Source organism: Balaenoptera musculus, chromosome 16 (genome assembly GCF_009873245.2).
Source record: "Balaenoptera musculus isolate JJ_BM4_2016_0621 chromosome 16, mBalMus1.pri.v3, whole genome shotgun sequence".
Classification (NCBI taxonomy): Eukaryota; Metazoa; Chordata; class Mammalia; order Artiodactyla; family Balaenopteridae; genus Balaenoptera; species Balaenoptera musculus.
Window position 1 is genome coordinate 38,298,251 of NC_045800.1, and position 21,293 is coordinate 38,319,543.

A 21,293-nucleotide genomic window follows, 5' to 3' on the forward strand; every position below is an offset into this window, starting at 1 on the left:
GTTTTCATTCCTTTCAAAATATAAATCTTTGAAACAGTCAGCATTCTAAATTAGATAGCTAAAAAGCCCACAATTTATTTTATTTTTCAAAAACTATTATCTGAAATGGTTTTAGCATCTTTAATACTCCTTACTTTTCAAAGAAAAGCTTTGTTTTTTTTTACCCTCTGCTCTGAAAAGTGAAGTGTATCCAGTATGTATACTCCACTTACCAAAGAGATATCTTTGATTTAGTATTATCCTGATATGCTTGAAACTTAGGATGTTGCCTCTAAAGGCTTTTTAAAAACTTTTTATAAAGTATGTTATACATATAGACACCTCTAAAGGCTTTTAAATTCAAGAGCTATAGTGTTGGGTTTTTGCAATACACTTATTTGCCAGGCATTGTGCTAAGCACTTGATATTATCTCATTTAATTTTCTTAACAATCCTTTAAGGCCAGCACTGTTATCATTCTCATTTTATAGGAAAACAGATGCTTAGAGGGATTAAGCAATTTGACCAAGATCACACAGATTCTGTGTCAGAGCCAGAACTCAAACCCAAATTTTTCTGACTCCAAAGATACCTCTCAGGATGAAAGAAATATTTCCCTGGAGAAATCCCACATAGATATAACTGCTGAAGTCTGTCCCCAATAAACTTTAGATTTATTGCTTGAGAAAACTATTTTTGAAAATGTGCTTCCAGGAGTTATGACTTCTATACCTACAGAGTCCACGTGAACATTCAATTTATTCCAGGTGAAGTGAAACAAGACTGGCTCTGGGATGCTTGTACACGAGAGGGGTGACTCACGAATAGTAAAAGTTCACACTCTACTGGCCTGCTAGGAGAACTATTCATGGAAAATGGGTCTTTCAACACTATTTCTACAACCACTTTGAGTAAAGAGAAACCAGCTACTCTGGCTAAAATACTATTGGCTTCATGTACCCACAGAACTAGATGGTCTAATATTGGGAATTGAATTTGTGCATAAAACTTGTTGACATTCTTGGAATTCAGTATAAAAGATAAAAGCAATAATAAGCAAATCAAGAGCAGCCAGTATCCCCTGATGCAGAGCTTAAATAATTATAATACAAATTGACTTCCTAACTTCAACTGTCCCTGAGCTGAAATTCTTTATATATGGTAGCAAATTGGGAAATTAGCAATCCTCTATAACTGGCTATAAACAACAAAACTTCTAGAAGGAGGTTACTGCTTTGAGCACAGAGTGACCATCAATGTGAACATTTACCATTAACTACAATATTGATAATGAATGCCAAGTTAATGCTAAAAGGTGTTTGTTTTACTATGAATATTGAAATATTCATTGTCATGCCAAAAAACATCAGCCTTCGGTAAGGAGAAATTCAGTAGAGAGCAGTACTTTTTTTATGAAAACACAGACCTTCAGAAATAAGAAAGAAAGAAAAGAAAAGAAAAGAAAAGAAAAGAAAGAAAGAAAGAAAGAAAGAAAGAAAGAAAGAAAGAAAGAAAGAAAGAAAGAAAAAGAAAGAAAGAAAAAGAAAGAAAGGAAGGAAGGAAGGAAGGAAGGAAGGAAGGGAGGAAGGGAAGGAGGGAAGGAAGGAAGGGGAGAAAACAGATAGATTATCTAAATAAATATTATGATATCATATACAATACTAAAAATTAAACAGCACATAGGAAAAATTTTAAAATGTACAACAAATGGAGAATCTCTATATCACCCATTGATAAAAATCAACTTAAAAACATGAAGAATTTAATAGACCAATTAGCAGAACAGCATGAACAGATTTTTTCCAAAAGAGACTATGTGCACTAGTAGATATACAAAGAATGTTTAGTCTCGTCGGTAAAGAAATATATATTAAAACTAAAATGAGATCTGTTTTTCCTATTAAGTTATCAAGAGAAAAGGTAATAATCACAGGCAAGGAAACAGTGAAATGGGTCTTTTATACACTGTTGTTGGAAGTGTAAATTGATGCATCTTTCTGAATGTCAATTTAACAGTAATTCCATTTCCAATATTCTGTCTTAAGGAAATAATTAGAAAGGTAAATAAAAATCTATGCACAAAGATGTACATAACAGCTTTAATTATAATGGACAAAAAAGGAAACAAATGTACAACATTAATGAAATGGTTAAATTCAAATTACACAACATCCATTCCTTAAAATTGTATGGGGGCATTAAAAATTATGTTTACAATGAGATATTTTGTAAAATGCAGTATATAAAATTGTATGTACGATATGGTCACAGCCATGTTTAAGGAAAAAAGTCAAAATATTGATAGCTGTTTCTCTGGGTAATGAGAATATAGTGATTATTATTTTCCCTTTTGCCTCTTTATAACTATGTGTACTTTCCAAATATTCTAAAATGGATATGTATTTATCATTATTTATGGAATGCCCACATTGCATCAGTCATTGTCCTGGGATCTGGACACACAAAGCTCATGAGGCACAGTCTTTTTCCTCAAGTTGCTTATAATGTAGTGTCTTATTTTTATATTGTAACTTTAAAAATTATAGAACAACAAAGTTGTTGTTTATTAACTAGGTTAGGTGAGAAGTAGTGTCCCATGTATTCTCATTTGATCTCTTTCCCTCACACCACCTTTTCAAGCCAACAGGAATTCTGGCTGATTTATCTTCAAAATATATCCAAAATCCTATGAAAGGTAAACCAATAAAGCTCTGAGAGAAAATAAATAAGAGAATATCTTCAAGACCCTGGAGTAAGCAGAGTCCTTAAACAGAACATAAATGGGCTAACTATAAACGAAAAAATGGTAAATTGTACTAAATTATAATTAAAACTCTGTTCATCAAACCACACTATTAAGAGAGTAAAAAGGCAGGCTACTGAGGGGGGAAAAGCTTTTATAATTCACATATAAGACTCATACCCAGAATATATAAAGAACTCCTACGTAGCAATAAGAAAACGGCAGATAACCCAGAAGAAAAATAAGCCAAGATTTGAACAGGCAATCATAAAAGAATATCCAAATAAACATGGAAAAGCTTCCAAATATTAGTCGTCATGGAACACAAATTACAACCACAATGGGATATCACTACATCCCAAATTAAAAAGGCAGATTGTAGCAAATGTGGATGAAGATGTAGAGCAACTAAACTTTCATACACCCTTGGTGGGAGTACAAATTGGTACACTTTAGAAAACCATTTGGCAGTAGCTACCAGAGCTGAACATAAGGGAACCCCACAATCCAGGAATTCCTATACTAGTGTATACCCAAGAGAAGCACATACATATGTTCTTCACAGTACCTTTGTAATCACCCAAAACTGCAAACAATCCAAATGTCCATCAACAGTAGAATGGATAAAGTGTAGTAGATACATACAAGCAATACTATCCCACAGGAGAATTAAGTACAGCTACATGTAACAGCAATTAAAATATCACCAGCATGATATTGAGTGAAAGAAGCCAGACACAAAGAGGACATACAACATCATTCCGCTTATGTGACATTCAGAAACAGCTCAACTAATCTATGGTGTTAGAATTCAGGATTACTGATTATGCTTGGCAAGGAGTACCGTAAAGGAGGAAGAAGGTAGCTTCTGGGGTTCTGGTAATGATCTGTTTCTTAGTCTGGCTGGTGATTATACTGGTGCATTCACTTTATGAAAATTCAAGGCATATTTTTCTGTAGGTATATTAAACCTCAATTAAAATTACATTATATATATGTATGTGTGTGTATGTGCCATCCATATATATATAATACATGCACACATATATTTATAAAATATATATAATTCAAAGGTATGTATTTATACATGCATATATGTACACACACACACACACACACACACACATTATGTCCAAAATGTAACCACTTCTGACCTTCTCTATTGTTACCTCCCATCTAAGACTACTGCAATAGCTGTTTGCCCCAGTTCCTCTCATGCATCCCTGCAATCTTCACCTATAGCCAGAATGATAATTTTTAAAACAGAAGCCAGGTCATATCTGTCCTTGGCTTATAACCAGTAGTAATGGTTCCCCTGTCAATCATAATAAAATCCTCGGAGGAGACATATATCCCTGACAGCCTATTTAAAGTAGCCTCACTACGCAGACCTGTCACTCTTATCCCTTTACCTGGCTTTAATTTTCTTTATAGTTCTTATCACCAACTGACGTACCATTTACTTAGTTATTTATTGATAACTGGTCTCTCCACCACTAGTATGTAAGCTACCTGACAGAGGGAACTTTATCTTTCTTTATTATATCCCTCACATCTAGAACGATACCTGGCATTATAAAGTAGGCAATGAATGAATGAATGAGATCATCACCAAACCACATAGGAAATAAGACAGAATATGTATGTCTAGCCCTCTTTTATATGTTAGGAGACTAAAAGAATGAAATTACATTAGAAAACAAAAAAATGAAATTACTCACTTGATGTTATTCAGGAGTACAGTTCAGGTCTTCTGTTTTGCTCTCCCCCCTCTTTCTCTTTCTCCCTCTATTCTTCCCCTCCCCCATACCCACATGTACATACATGTGTGCGCACACAGGCATAGGCACAAGGAGAATGGGATAAGGACAGTTCTCCTAATTGGCAGAAGTATGAATGTAAACTACCCCATTCAATGCAATTTAGAGCCACTTTATTTACATCAGATAGCCATAAAATATATTATATATATATATAATACATGTATGTGTGTTTGTGTGTGTATAATTACAGAGATTATATAATCCTAGTGGTTCAGAATTAAATGAGGATGACGTCCAGGTAAAGATTCATTGTATTGGAATCAGGCACTTTTATATGAGCCTCATTTTGTGGATATATGGCCCTTTTGAATACACAATAGTAAAGAACCTATTATTTTTCTTGCCAAAATATATGTATCCATGACCTAGGGCTGCTCCCTCCAGCATTTTGCATTAAAAAAATTTTCAAACGAAATAAAACCATTTTGTTAGGTCCTGCAACAATTATAAACTTTCTGGGCCCTGAAGGTAAATTTTTTTGTAAATGAATATGTTCAGAAGTTGAGATTGTTTCAGTCAAAAGTCTCACCTCACTGTTCTCAGAATGAATTGTAGAGCCCCTGAAGCAGACAAGGGTGTTTAAGGTTAACCTCTGTTTCTATATAGATATCAATTACCTTTTCAAAGTCTTCCCAGTGGGATTTGCCACTTGGCAGCTTGTCTAAAAACTAGCTAAATGTGCAAATGTGTGTGGCGGGGAGGAAAAGGTCCAGTTTGGTTGTCAACCTAGTTGACCCTTCGGTTTTGGTAAAAAGAAAAAAAAAATTTTTTTCAAAAAAGAGTTTTAGGCCCTTTCAGTTGCTAAATAACTGACTTCACTGTTTTGTAGGTTTACTTTTTTTAATTGAAAAAATGGGAAACTTAGTGATAACCTCCCAAATACACAATACGTGCTCAACTGCAAGTGTTAGTCTCCTTCGCCTCCTCCAGCTCAGAAAGCAGTAAGCATAATATCAGGCCCCATAACTCTAAAAGTAGAGTAAATAATAAAATGAAGCCCAGGATACATTGAGTGTAACAAGGCCAGTGTCAAAAGATCATTTGTTCATCAAGTAGATAAATCTTTTAATAAGACAGAAAATGATGGTTAAAGGGAATGATGGCTTTTACTTCTGAGTGCAAAATAACCATTAATGTCAGAAGAGAAAGAAATGCTAAAGTTCATTTTGAAGCTCAGACTTACAGATCAGGAGGGGAAGTGTGGAGTAAAGAAGATGGGCATGACTCCGATGCGGGAATTCTAGCTTCATCTTGACCGCACAGACTTGGAAGCTGTGTAACCTAGGGCAAGTTACTTAACTTCTCTGAATCTCAGCTTCACAGAGATGTAAAATTAGAATGGTAAATCTTGCAGGGCTTTTGTGAACATTAAATGAGGTCTTAGTTCTAAAAATGTTTTGTAGCCAAGAATATGCTGTGATAATGTGTAGGATTATTACTGTGCTTAAATAATTTGAGTATCCTTCTTGTTTTCTCTCTTCCTCCTAAAGCCACTTCTCTAAGGTTTAGCTAAAGTTACCCCCATCCTTGAGGTTTGCCAATCCCTACTGATTTAGATTAGGATATTTTTCACCAATTAAATGGGAATTTTTCATATGCTCCATTTCTGAACTGGCTTGACTTAAGCCTTCAGAATAGAACTATTGCCTTCTCTGAAACCCAAATTATTAATGTGGTACATGAACAAGCAGCTCCCTGAGACCCTTAAAGGTAGGAAGAGTGGATATGGAAATTAAAACGTGAGGGAAGTCTTTTCGTTCTTCATCCCAGGATGGAACATTGTCCCATTTTGCTAAATATTTTTCTCTCTATAATAGAAAAAATGGTTAATGAACACTTATCATATGCCAAGCACTGTGCTATGCATTATTCATGTAATCCTCACAACAGATTAATGCATCCTGTACTATTTTTGCCACTTACAGACAAAAGGACTGTAATTAGATTAAGTGGCTTGACTACGGTCACCTACCTAGTAAGTGGTAGAGTCAGGATTTGAACCCAAACCTGCCTAATTCCTTTCCCAGTCTTTCCATTTGTTGATTATTTACCTCCTACATTTTAACTAACTGTGCATGTCTGTGTTTGCCTTTCTATCTTTTTATACTTTCATCCTTTGTATTTCTGTGATTAATAGGGTAGAGGACTATAACAGAAAAGAAACTATGATAGTCCACTGACAGAAAGATGACAGGCAAACAAATGACTGTATGACATGGAAGAACTTAAAGAGGTCCATAAGAGATGGAGCATTAGTCTCCTCACTGGTAACATGGGAATAATATTCTACCTTATACGGCGGTTGTTAAGATAGGGTGAAATGCTTGTGTTAAGTGTTGGCAAAAACCCTGCTCAGTGTATGGAATCTATAATGTTGCCAGCCAGTCCCAGAATAATAAGTAGGACACAAAGCTAGAAAAGCAACTTGGTGTCAGATTTTGAGAGACTTAAATGCCAGTCTAAAGAGTTTGGACCTACAGCTTGATGAAAACAAGTGTGCCAAGGACAGTAATCACTCTGCAAAGAAATTAGAGCTGATGCTATTTTACATTACCTTTCAAAATTCATCATAAGTGAGCTGGGGTCAGTAGAAACAGTTGGAACTGGTTTAAAGGAGTTTTGTATTTGATGTACTAAAAGAAAGGATGATAATTTAAAGTTTGATGCCCTGTACTTTTTCTTCCACAGTAATTAGTGAATGCCAAAGGCAGCAACTGGAGTCTGTGAGCTACTCCTCTCGCTACGCGCTGGGCCTCTTTTATGAAGCTGGCACGAAGATTGATGTCCCTTGGGCTGGGCAGTACATCACCAGTAATCCCTGCATTCGCTTCATCTCCATTGATAATAAGAAACGCAATATAGGTCAGTACCCCCATTATTTCCCTTAAATACAGTAACAATGGTGGGTGTAGATCATGAAAAATGCTGTTTAATTGAGTGTTGCCATTCTGAACAGAGCAAGCATTTAACTCCAAGCCACAGGGGATAAAATTTAATGTCACATTTGGCCAATAATAAAATACACAGTGAAACCAGCAAAGTTTTTCAGAAAATCATTCACCACATGGTTTGTATTACTGAGTTTATGAAAATAGTGTCAGAAGGTTTAAGATTTCAAAATGGCCCAAGTTTTATTGCTTTAATATGGATCCACCTATATGCAAATTTATCTCTCATCATTTATTTCTCGGTGGAGTTTGCTTTTGTTTGTTTGGTTTTGTTTTTAAAATTTGACGAGTGCTGCTCTTTCCACTTCCCAGGCTAGATATAAAAAGTGAATTTTACTATGTTATGAAAATCCTTCACTTCAATGTAATTGTATTTATTTAATTTTCATCTGGAAAACTACATAAAATTACTTTGTGTACAATGTAACTAAAATAATAGGTAAAATGTTTCACATGAGCTTTACTAGAATGGGATAAAGTCTACACTCCACCTTCTTTGTTGAAGATAGTTATTAAAATTAGATTTGAATTGCAAGAATAAACATAACTGATTCATTTCAGGCATAAAGGTGAAAGTATATTCTTATTTGTAGGATTGTAGTGATTGCTAAGAAATTGCTTTTTGTGGAATAAACGTTAATGATCTAAAATGACTAAATTCTTGAAAGGAATAGTCACTTCAATTTGTTACGGTGTTTTATGGTGCAGTGATGGTTTCATCAAGCATTAGTTAGAAGTCTTGCCTGATAAAATCACCAACTAATGTCTCTTGGCTTGCCAGAACTTTATAATGATAGAACTGGGCTGGAGTATGGTTTTTATATCAGAGCACATGATCTTAGAAAAATGTTTCTTTTATAACTTAAAACTCCCTAAGGGCTGGACTGTTTATGTTAACATGATACCACATATATGTACAATCAGCAGTTCATGAAATGCCCTGTAACAGCAATGGACTAACCATTTTTAACTCGACAACTGCTTTGTTCTGAGAAAAGGAAAATAGCCCTTGATCTTCTGTTATATGTCATGAATTAGACATTATCCTTTGTGTATTGCTTCATAAGATATGACATCTGTTAGGGTATATTTAGTAATACATAACAGAAAAACCAAGTTAAACTTGTTTAAACAACATATGGACATTTGTTATATTATCTGCTATGGACTGAATTGTACCCCCCCAAATTCATATGTTGAAGCCCTAAACCCCCAATGTGATTATATTTGGCGACAGGGCTTTTAGGAGGTAATTAAGGTTAAATGAGGTCATAAGGGTGGAATCCTAATTATAAGGCTGGCCTTATAAAATGAGGAAGAGAAAGAGAGAGAACTCTATTCTTGGGCATACACCAAGGAAAGGCCATGTGAGGAGAGTGAGAAGGTTAAAAGGCAGGCCGTCTCCAAGCCAGGAAGAGAGTCCTCACCAGAAACCAAATCAGCTGGCATCTTGATCTTGGACTTGCCTTCTCTGGAACTGAGAGAAATAAATTTCTTTTGTTTAAGCCATCCAATCTATGGCAACCCAAGCTAACCGATAATATTATCTAAAAGGAGGAAGTTGGGGAGACTTCATGACTGATTGATTCAATAACAGAGCAACATCTTCAAGGACCTAGGATTTATCCATCTCTGCTCTCTTCCACTCTTAATGTTGACATCCTCAGAGGACTGGTGGCAAGATGGCAATAACTATTGGAGTCACATCCAGACCCAGCAACATGCTTAGGAAGAAGAGGGACTATTACTATCTCAGTCCCTTTCTGAGAATTAAGGAAATCTTTCCAGAAACCCCTCAACTGACTATCTTGCATCTCATAGGTCATAACTGGGTGACTCAACCAGTCCGAAACCAATCACTGGCAAGGAGGGTGGGACTACCATTACAACCCTAGAGAAATCAAGATCTACTCCTGGAACTGGTATCAGGATCATCTTCCCTTTAGTCATATGAGGGTAGATACCTGACTAAAACAGGGGTTTGTTAGGAAGAAAGAAGGGAATAATGGATGCTGGGTTGGCAACAAATAATGTCCATTATCTTCAAGTAGATTCACATCTTATGTGAGAGATAAAATTGTAAAGTTGGCACATAAAGAGAAGAATCATGTATATTCAAAATTATCTTTGAAAATATCTTAAAACTACGTGACATTTTGGAGACTAACATAATGTTCAGTAAATTCAGTATAGCATTTTGCCAGCATTCAATAGATTTCAGTTTATTCGGGTGAGGCCAGATGAAATTGTTGGTTTGCATTTATAGGACAGAGTGATATCTTCTACTATGAAAGGCACACAGGAAAGAAAGAAATAGCAGTCATATCTCCTAACAGATTAAATCGCTGTGCAAATGGAGTGGGATGGTGAGTGAAAGCACCCACACTACTATGTAGTAGCAATTTATAAAATCAGAGTTATGCAAATTTGAAAGAGTACAACATAAAAATATTAATAAATTCTCACAAGATTGGCAGCTTTTGAAATAATAGAAATACCAAAAGAATCTTTTTTTATATTAACAATCACACAGTTTTAAATCTTGAGGGCCAGGTGAATTGGGAACCATGTTTTTGCTACAGCCCATGGTGGTGCCGTTTCAGACAGCAAAGAAATACCTTCCTTCCTTTGTCAGTTTTATGAAAAATTAATTTTGGATTATGCAAGTTTTAAAATATAGGGAGACCCCCAGTAATGGCATTCCCTAACATAAAATCTAACTAACTGCCTTGCATTTAAACTATTTTTTCTCACTATCTGGGGCCAGGGTGCTAAGTATATCTACTTGAATTCACATAATATAAATGTCCATATAGTGTAACTCCACTGTATTTTATTGACATTGATATTTAAGTAGGCCAGTAAGAATTGTCTCTTTATGTTACTAACACTACCCAACTCTACCCTTTATTTGGGGTGTTCGATTGAACCAAGAATTAATACTATAAATATACACAATCAATGAAGGGAAACATTTGTGTTCTGTCAGGTAGGGCAGCAACAAGACAGACAAAGGGTGGCAGAACTGTCCACAAAATAAAGTCTGTTGTCAAGTCTTGAAGAGAGCCAGAGGATACAGGATTAGTAGCCCAAACCAGACAAAGGTCAAGAAGTAATCATTTGTCAAATGTCAGGAATAGACAGTACACAAACCAGAAACAAAAGTCTCCTTGGGCAGAGGGGCTAAATTCCAAGATGTATTAGACCCATACCAGTGATTATGGGTATGACCCAATACACTTAGGCTTGTGCTTTCCAAAATGTGTTCAATGGAACATCAGTTCCTTGATATGCTCTTTGTGAAGGGGCTCTGTCATCAAATAAGTTTGCAAAATGCTACTGACTTTACCCCTATTTTAGAGAATCTCAGGGCATATTATCCTATTAAAAAATATTCCTATAGAGAAGACACCTTCTCACTTTATTTAATCTAGAATTTCCCAAATGTACTTGACCATGGAATATTTTATTTAGGCACCAAACCTGCTAACGTCCCACAGAAATTGTTCCCCAGGACACACTTGAGAAAGCCTGACTTGATGTCACCGTTTATGCTTCGTACTTGGGCAGGAATTGTAAGCCAGATGAGAGGATGGGGAAGTCTAGTCCTGAAGTCATCAGTGGGAAGATACTGAGTTTTTTTAGAGGTGCAAGAAGACTTGTTGCAGATGAACTCAAAACTTGGTAGGGTTATAACTGGAGACAATTTAGGTTGAAATAAGTTCCGAAATAAGGTCATGTGAATTATCATTAACATGGATAATATTTTAAATTATCAATAAGATTATCACTGTGGGAAGAATTTGGACTTTAAAAGATTCAGATTCAGATTCTGGCTCTGAAACTTGCTAATGATGTGATCTTGTATGACCCTTGTTTTGTAACAATAGGTTTTGTAACAAACACAATCAAAAATTTTAATGGCCTGAACATAACAGAAGTCTGTTTCTTCTTCACATAAGACCCAAACAGGTGTTTATGATTGGAAGATAGCTTTCATCAAAGAGGTGACTCAGAGACCCAGACTCCTTCCACCCTTTGACTCTACCAGCTTCCTCAGGTGGCTTATAGAGTCACTGTGCTCATAGGAATCAAACAAGTGGATGAGAAAAAGAATGGAGGAGAGCACATAGGATATTTTTAGGGTTAGACTTAGAAATGGTACATATCAGGAGGGGTCACGTTTTATTGATTAGAACAGTTATGTGGCCATACCTATTTGGAAGGAAAGCTGGAATCGTAGTCTACCCATGCGTGTAGGAAGAATAAAAAGTGGGTTGGTGAACATCTAGCCAGTTTCTGCTGGAGCACTTAGCATAAGTCCTAAGAAAGAGGCAGATTAGGCCTACATAGATGATAAATAGATTTCAACACAGGTGCCAATCATTTAACAGGTAATCATCACCTGGGGCAAAAACTAAGAACAATTCCAAGACTGTGTCTAGACTCAGTAAAAGAGGATTCTACCAACAATTGGCAATGTCTGTCATGCAGGGGGCATAGGGAGCAGTGGGCAAGTGAAAGACATTTATCTCCTGTATAGGGAAAACACTCCTGTGTGTTCCTCCTTTACTCGCACACTCCTACCACACGGATTAATACAATCCGCAACTCTAGAAATGTGATGGCCAATGACCATAATTACATAGCTTTAAATATCTCATTAAAGGAAACAATCCGACTCATCCAAAAAGAAAACAAGTGAACAAACTTTTGCATCACATGGAATTTATACGTTCAAGGATTGTATTGTTAGGATCCTTGAGTAACAAACACTAATATAATGCATAATGCCTTTAAAGGCTGTTTTACAAAAGATGCAGAAAGATTATTCCATATAACTGTTTGTTACATCAACTCTTTATAAAAGATAGGAGCATAATATGAAATTCTGTAAATAATTGGGATGGGCCTGGGGCCATAAATCCAGTCACCTTGTCTTCACTTAAGGGAGTACATGATTATTCCAACTAAGCGATAGCCATGCAATTGACCACACAAAATATCTGCTTTTGGATTTGAAACGTTGTGCAATTATTTGTCCTTAAATTTGCAGAAAATGCAATCCAGATAGGTAACACTTTATAAGTTGAACAAAAAAGGACGAGGGAGAAGAAAAAGGGACGAGGGGGAGAAAAGGAAAGGGAAAGACCTGGGATGATGAAAAACTGTCAGGTTTCCAGTTCAAGCTTTTTCTTTAAAATATCAACTCCAGAAGCAGAGCTTTCAGATAAAATAGCAATCATCATCTTAAAATAACAAGCAGTAACCAGTTACAAAATTCATAATATTGTGTTTTTTGTGTTATAGACATAGTCATTTGTAATTCAGTTATGTAACTGATGCTGTCCATATGAATCTGTTAAGGCAATTTAATAAACAGCAGTCAAATACTAATTACAAATATCCATCTCACTGTTACAGTGATGCCACAGAATGATACAGGATTGTAATATCAAATCTTTTTCCTTGCTCTCTCAGAAAGGAAAATATATATATATGTGTGTGTGTGTGTGTGTGTATATATATATGTATATATATACACATATATATGTATGTGTGTAATGTATAAATGTACTTACATAAAACATGTATACATAAAAATGAATATCATATGTTGTCATTTAAAGTAATAGGGACAAATTATAAAATAGATTACTCTTATTTCATGTAACATTTGCCACTTTTAAAAATGGGTTTTCTTTAGAAAATGAGATAACTCAATCCATTTTGTAAGGAGAACATTTGCACACAAAGTAAAAACCAACAGATCCCTTTCAGCCTCTGGTTTCCCTATCAAGCTATCCTCAATGGGAAAGATTTACATCCACGATAACACTTGTCCTCCCACTTGCCAAGCAAGTGAACTCAGTCTGAAAATCAATGCCAGAGACAGAGGGAAAGTGGAAAAGCAGCTAAATATGTAACATCAAAAATAAACCTTTAAAATATCCTAAGGAGTGTATTACTGGGAAAAAATATATATCTTATGGAAGTTTCCTTCAGAAAAATTGAATTCACAAATATTTTATTTATATGTTTTCCATTCTCAGTTTATTCGGTCAAATAATTATTTACAAATATGTATTGGATGCTTCTGTGTGCTGGGCACTCTGCTTGGAAATGAGGATTCCATAGTTTCTGCCCTCATGAAACATAATGTTTATGACATCTACTCAAATGAGAAATTCTGAAGGAAATTGATACATGAGGCTCTGTTGGACTAGTGACTTGGAGTCAAGTATGAGTCCTCATAAATATAAACAGATGCACTGAGTATAGAGAGCAACAACTCACATGCATGATCAAAACTGGGGAGAGTCATGCTGCCTCGTGACGATATTATGATCTTTTAAAAGGATGCTTAAGACCTGGGACCTTTTGTCAACATGAATCTAATAATCTTTCTTCAGGTGAAGAAATGAAAAATGGGGACTATGGAACATTTAAATCCATGAAAAACTCAGAAACTCTAGCATAGCCTATTATTTAACTTTCTCCTGGGGCTGCTAAAAAGTTTAATAAATACAAATAAGTTGTGAAATGTCCAGGAAGCAGTGAGCAAAAGGGTAAAGAGTCTAGAGTCTACAGCTGCCTGGCATTTCTGTAATTATAAACAATTCCAAACTGCAGATGTATATAGCATCCACACTAAGAAGTGAGTCTTGAACATTACATCTGCAGGTCTCTTCTTGTGCCAGCATCCCACCTTTGTGTTCTGCCTGCCCTGCCCTCTGAGAGTGGTATTTTCACTTGTGGTATTGGCCTAAACATGTGGCTGTCAGGCTGAGATTTACAAAAGATCTTCAGGTTGTCCAAGAGTCCCTCCAGAACACAAGAGCCAGATGTGTTGGTGACTGAGTGTAGTTTGGATCCACTATTAGGGGGAGAAGAGGGGAATGAGAATCAGATGACTGTTTATGATGAATAAATGTATGGATCTGAAATTTACAGGGTATAGATGAGAACAACAGAAAAACTGAGAGGCTGCCATCATTGCTGCCAATTTAGAAAGGCAATAGCAAGGGAAAACCCTCCGTTGGCTTTGTAAGGAGGTGAGGAAGGCCAGTTTACCTCAAGGAGGGAAAAATCAGCAGAGGTGCACAGGTAGGAACTGCCACAGTCCCTCTGACCTCTTCACTAACAAAAGTCAAGTCACTTGGTATGTAGCTATCGTGTAATGAAGGCGCTGCTGTATTAAATGTAATGACATCTAATTTTTGCTATTTGTAATTATGATCCTTTTAAGTGATGGCTCTTCTGTCTGCCAAGCACCTAGGAGAGATTAGATGCCAGTTTGAGAGTGAGAACAAGGAGAGCTAAATTGTTTTGCTTAACTGAGGAAAAAATTTCAGACACTCTGAGACTAAGGGGAGGGCAAGGAGCAGAGAAGGGAAAGAGGAAAGAGAATACTACATAGAGTAGTAGAGACTCTGGCTTGACCTGAGGGATTGCTATGTAGACTTGTAACTTGTTTGCTATATAATTTACTTTGTGACCCTCCTCCCACAAGTCCCTACCACCTCAGTGTGGTTCTGGATTGAGCAATTGTTTTAAATCGATGGGAGCTTTTTATTGGAGAGTTATTTTGTAAATCAACATAGTCCAGACACTTTTTTGGAATATCTAGGGTGAAATTATTAGGAACTTTATGTTTTCTTCACATTAGTTCCTGTGCAGAGATTTGGAGTCTGCTGTCTCTATGGAAAAACCTCACATCTGTTTGAGAACCTTATTTTGAATGCAGACAGAACTCCTCATCCTCTGGACCTCAAGTAAAGCAAGCTCAACTTACTGTTTCCATAATACCTGCAGCCAGGTCAATCTGTTGAGGGAGCTGGAAATTGGGAAAATGCTCTCTCTATGGGACTGAATGTTTTGAAGTTAAGTCCTTACTGCAGCCTGAAGTGAAGCTGTCAACACCCTGGGTTTTAAGCCAGGGCTCAAAATGATGTGCTCTGCTCTGCTTCCCAGACAAGGGCCTGGTTTTCATCATTCTGGAGGCATCTCAAAACCTCTGCAGATTGAGAATAGTCTTGTAAAACTGTGTAACTCTCAGACAGCTTGTGAGCCTCAGGTCCTGGGAGACAGTAAAGACTTGTTGAACTGGATGAGAGCTTGACAGGTCTTCATTCTGGTCCATTTTTATCTGGGACCACAACAGCACTATACCAAAGAGATGGAAACTTTCCTTTGCCTAGAGCTCCCTCAGAAAAGATTTCACCATTTTTCTCACTGTCAAGAATTCTTCCTCAGATCAATCTGAATGTCTCATGGGCTAAAGAGTTGATATGCCCTGTTTGCAGAGCTGCTGCTTTCTCCAGATTAGCAGCTCTCTCCTTTAGCGGGAATACATGCTGCTGTCTATCACACATGCTATCCATTAATTGATCCCTCTTATCTTCATCAAGATTGAAAATATAAGAGATAGACTCTAACATCGTGGCATAACAGGAGTGTGTATTCGGTGCTCAGGAAATATTTGCTGAGCCAGTCGTCCTTTATGCAGCTCTGAGATGCCCTTCCCTTGTTCCGAAATAACATTGAGAATTAATACTTCAGTACTGGTCACCCACTTAGCAGGCAAGGAAAAGTAATGGCAGTCAGCAAATTGTTCACCCCTAAGACAATCTAGGTATCTGTTACTACTGCCCTCATATAAAATGAATGAGCTGTCTAGTTGCCAAATCTGCAAGCTGTTGAAAAAACATATGTGAGCTATTGGCGATTAGAATGATCAGAAACCTCTTTTGGAGACCCTGTCCCATGCCTATTACATGGGGAATACTTGACTACATAGTATCAGAGGTATTGCCAGTAAGACCTGGAAGTTTTATCAAGCTGTCTTCCCAAAGAGATCCAAGTATTCTTGGTAACAAGTTTACCATGGTCTCTAGGGAATATGCATCTGCTTTGAATAATGCCCTGTAACACAGACCTTGATTTCTAAGGTTACACTTCAAAGGATCCCACCATTCTTTTTGTGAAAGATTTTTTAAAATACTTGGTTGAAGAACAACTGTGCTCCAGCTGAGATATTTAACTTAGAAAATATGTGATAAGCTCTGCAAATGTGCCATTCCTCTTCCATGGTTTAGCAGTTATCTCTTTTTTCTATCTCAATGGAATTAAAATGATATCTTGCATAGGAACCTTGCCACAAATGATGAGTTCATTTTAACCCAAGCTTGGTAAGTGGTGAATTCCTTATTGTATAATTCATGATTTGGTTTTTATTATCATGGATGGTCAAAAATAACCAGTGTTATCAAGTATGGTTCTGTTCCATGGTTCCATGGACTTTGCAATCACACAAACCTAGTTTCAAATTATAACTCTATACTTAGAATTAGGTTGAACTATATTATATTGCTGTCTTTGTCATTTAAAATGTTCAAATACCAGCATTTTCATGTGATTCAACCTAATAGCTCTGTAACCATGAGTAAGTTTCTCAATCTCTCTGAGCTTTACTTATCTGTACTGTAAAGTTAATAGTGTCTCCCAGAAATGTAATAAGGGTTGAATAGTATATCCAAAACTCCTAGTCCCATGCCTAGCACACCGGAGGCACACAGTAAATTCTGTCTTTACAGTTGTTGTCACATAAATTATTTTATGGTTTCAGTCTATCAGCTATATAAACTTTTTTTTTCATTTTGAGAAAGAAAAAAGCGGAAGATAATGCCAATAGTGCAAGTTTAGTTAAATTATATTATCTTCTGTTAAAAATAATAACACTTATACACGTTAGGGTAGTTAAACAATATCTCATTTCCCGAATAAGGTGTTAAACTCAGAGAACATTAAATTAAATGTGGTTCCTCTTTCTTTTTATGGAATCTCAAATCCCTTTTTGAATAACTCCCCCAAAATTTACACTCCAGCATATCCGAGAGGAGTTAGATACTATGAAGTAAGTTGTCAGCAAATCAAAGGCTGAGACTAATTCGAGAGCAGGTTTCAAAGTGTGACTGCAGAATCTCACCACAGGAAATCACTTCATTGTGTTTCATAAATGCTTTATATCAGTTAGCATTTTTAACTCTGTCCAGAATCGCCAATCCATCATTCTGCCCAGATGTGACATAACTGAATCAATTCAGCCTAAAGAGTCCTTTGGTTTTATTACCAATGACTTTCTTGTTATTAAGTGAGCTGAGAAGGCTTTGATATGCCCTTTAAGATCATATGTGGACCCTGCTATTTTTAATAATCATTGCCCCTACAGACTTCATATATGTGCTCATTTAGATAATGAGAAGCATCTACATGTACTGCACAGGACCTTGAATTCCCTGCATAATATGAATGAATATTAAACATCGGAATCTGAAAAGAATCTATTGAAATTCCATTAATATTTATAACTGATCTGTGGGACTAGGGGAATTCTTCAGTATAAAATATTCCAAATTCATGTTTGTAAGAATGAAGCATCCTTGAATTTAAAATATAGTTTTCCTCACTGAAATAGATTTCTATTATACTTATACCTAGTGAATTCTTTGTTGTTGATATTCTATATCCTTATTTAAAAGAGTCAGGAAAGGCATTTTAGAACCTTGGGCTCATTTGAACCTAATCCACTCTTTTTTATTAAAAATAAAATGCCTGTTTGTTCCCTTTTCCACTATCTATATTCATAATATTGGTTTCTTAGGAGTAGCTCACAATATCATAAAGGATATTGTTAAAAGGATTATAGTCCCTTTGATTTAAGAACTTTGGCCAAAATACCCAGATTCAATTTTTTTTTCCTGTCAAAATATAACAGAAAGGATAATTTCACTGGTCTTATTAGTAAAGGAGATAAGAATATCTACAGTAAACCAGTAAATTTCCTCTATCAAAAGGACCAGAAATATTTTGACACATCATAAATAAAAACTTCATCTGATTAGTCTCAGTCTTTCAAATTCAACATTTTATAATGTCAAGGCAAAACTTTCTCTTTAATGCCCCAAATGAACTAGAGCAAAGTACTGATATTAGGCCAAATCCTCCAACCCAGAGATATATTTCTTCTGGTCATGGTATCCTTTTGAGCAGTTAAAAATCTAAAGCTGAACCCAATTACTCAACTACAGTGATAAAGTGATATCCTTAGAGCAGACCAGTATGCTTGCCCAATTTCAGGAAAAGAGTCCAATCATAATACCACTCAACACACAAAATTTCATATAGGGCATGATGCTGAGTAGGCCAGAATAACGATGTATAATAAGGGATGACTGCTTATTGCTGGTGAGTGTTGGGAAAGTGGCACATTTTAGTTGACTGTCATCATAGAAAACCAGGGCTTTCTTACACACTGTGGAAGAACTCCAGCGAGGTCTGGAACACCAAGTGCGAGTTAGGACAAATCGCCTGCTCTGGGGACCTGGGTAGGCCCAATTAAAGGACTATTGAAACTCTTCCATTTTTCCTTTTGGCAGTGCCAATAAAAGCTGCAACAGGCTGAAAATTTCCTTGTGTCTCATGATAAATAGATGTTTTCCTAAAACTTGGGAGGTCTTAGCCAAAGAAAAAACTTCTCCCAAACAGATGCTGAAATATAAGCAGTCCCACTAAATGTGGCCCCATTCGCTAAACGGGTAGAATCTATGGAATTTTTAAAGGAATTACTGCAAGGAACTTAGAGGAAAGATTATTCCAGCCCTGGAAAGCAAGTAGAATTCAGAATATGATAGCCAGAGTTATTTTATTCCTTTTTTTAAAAAAACCTATATATGTTATAATCAAACTTAACATGTGAAGCGCTGGCTCTTGATTGCCTGCCTTGGAAATTCAGAACTTGTTCTGTTTCTAAAAATGGAGCTACCAGTCTCCTAGCTCCTTGAGCCCCAAATCAGGAATCATCCTTGCGTTTTTTTTCTCTTTCATTGAACTCACTTCTCTTCATCACTGCTGTCACAACCCAAGCACTATCTTATTTTAACTGGTCTCTCCATACTTGCCCCTTTCCAGTTCTTTTGTCACATTGCCAGAATGATCTTCTTCAAACACATCTGTTTATGCCATTTGCTTTCCCACTTAAAGCCCTTTGTTGCTTTCCCTTTTCATATAGGATTAAATCTCAGATCCTTATCATGACCTACAAGATCCTGAAGGATCTCATACAGGGGTCACAAACTTTTTCTATAAAGGCCAGCTAGTCAATACTTTAGACTCTGTGAGCCATACGGTCTCTTGTTGCAACTTCTTAGCTCTGCTGGTGTCACACAAGATATAAACATTATATAAAGGAATGGGCGTGACTATGTTCCAGTGAAGCTTTATTTACCAACACACATGGAGGCCAGATTAGTTTGCCAGCCCCTGGTCTAGCACATGCCTATTTCACTAGCTCCTTCCTCCCTACCTTTACTTAGCTCTCCAGTCACACCTCTCATTCCTGCCATGGTTTTTCCCACTCAAGACCATGGTCCATTTTGTTCTCTCTGCCTAGACTGTCTCAGTTGAAATGTTACTTCCACAGAGGCCATTCCTGAATTCCTAATTTAATTAGGTTTTCCTATTATACTCTTGCTTTAACACCTTATATTTTAATTTTCAGTAACTACACACGGATTTGTGTAATCATTTGTTTAATGTCTCTTTCACCTTCATATTGTAAGGTCCATGAGTAGAGAGACTGAATTTGCTTTGCTCCTCTCTGTATCTCCAGCACATGGCACAGTGCTTCACATATAGTAATTTCTCAATTAAATGTGTGTTAAATGAATAATGAGTTAATGAGATCTAATCAAAACATGAGAGAGGAAAACAAAAGATAACAATTTGGGCTCAGATCTAAAATATGAAATGCTTTAAGTCCATTGATTTCCAAGGTATATCATTTTTAAAGTTCTACGCTTGAAATAAGGGATGTGTAATTCATAGGCATACCTCAGAATCTTGGTACTACAAAGGCATTTGTGGCTGACACATTGTGGCTTTTACACAAAGTCGCATGCAGGTTGGGCATCTCTACTTCATCTTGTAGATCTGCTAACTGAAGCATGAGCCCCTAAAGTCAGCATGAAGGTAAGAAAGAAATGGAAGGCACATCATAGCTCTTAACAGCCTTGGACTAGACGGAACACACTTCACTTCCCCTCATGTCCACTGACCAAGACTAGTTATATGGCTCCAGCTTAACTGCCACATAGACTAGGAATTGTCAGGGAGCACATGGAGTATTTAGTGAGAATGAACTGTCTCTGCCAGAGAGTGTAAAAAATAGTTCAAATATATTTCCTAATATTAAACAAAATTGGCTATATGAAGGTACTAGAAACCACACATATTGGTATACTATAGATGATATATTTTACCAAATTAAAAAAGCTTTTCTTAAATTTTAATTTACCTCATTTATGTTAGTATTCTCACTTGTTAGTAATCTTTAGGGTCTTACTCTCATGTCTCCCCCAGACACTTTTCTACAAAGACTTTTAATGTGTAATAGAGGAAAATGCTCATTTTGTAATAATTTCATTTTATGACCATGGTTTTTCTATATAATCTATAAGTTTTGGTCATTTTAAAAGAATTCTATGGTACATTTCCTCTCAAAAGTAAAATATTATAGTCCAAAACTTGACTGTAAGGGAATGCTCCTTATAAGAAAAGAAATATCTATATGTTCTCTTTGCTCCCCAAATTGTCTGTCTCCACAAGTTATTCATCAGTCATACACTCAATGAATATTTATTGCATTTCAGCTATGGACCAGACATTGTTCTAGGTGTTCAGGTGAATAAGACAGCTCTTCTACTGCTTACCTTTAACAGGGAATATTTAAACATATTCCAG

At 36.3% G+C, this 21,293-nt stretch overlaps 1 protein-coding gene across 5 annotated transcripts in view; it reads left to right on the forward strand.

Annotated features, from left to right (window-relative positions):
* RNLS (renalase, FAD dependent amine oxidase) overlaps positions 1–21,293 on the forward strand; it is a 307,477-nt gene that overhangs the window by 210,608 nt on the left and 75,576 nt on the right. For all 5 annotated transcript variants that reach the window (XR_005016864.1, XR_005016863.1, XM_036829130.1 and 2 more), the window contains exon 5: positions 7,234–7,407. Coding sequence is in view for 3 of the 5 variants with exons in the window: in XM_036829130.1 (XP_036685025.1) it covers positions 7,234–7,407 (174 nt within the window). In the remaining 2 variants the exon portion in view is untranslated. The remainder of the gene's footprint in view (positions 1–7,233; positions 7,408–21,293) is intronic.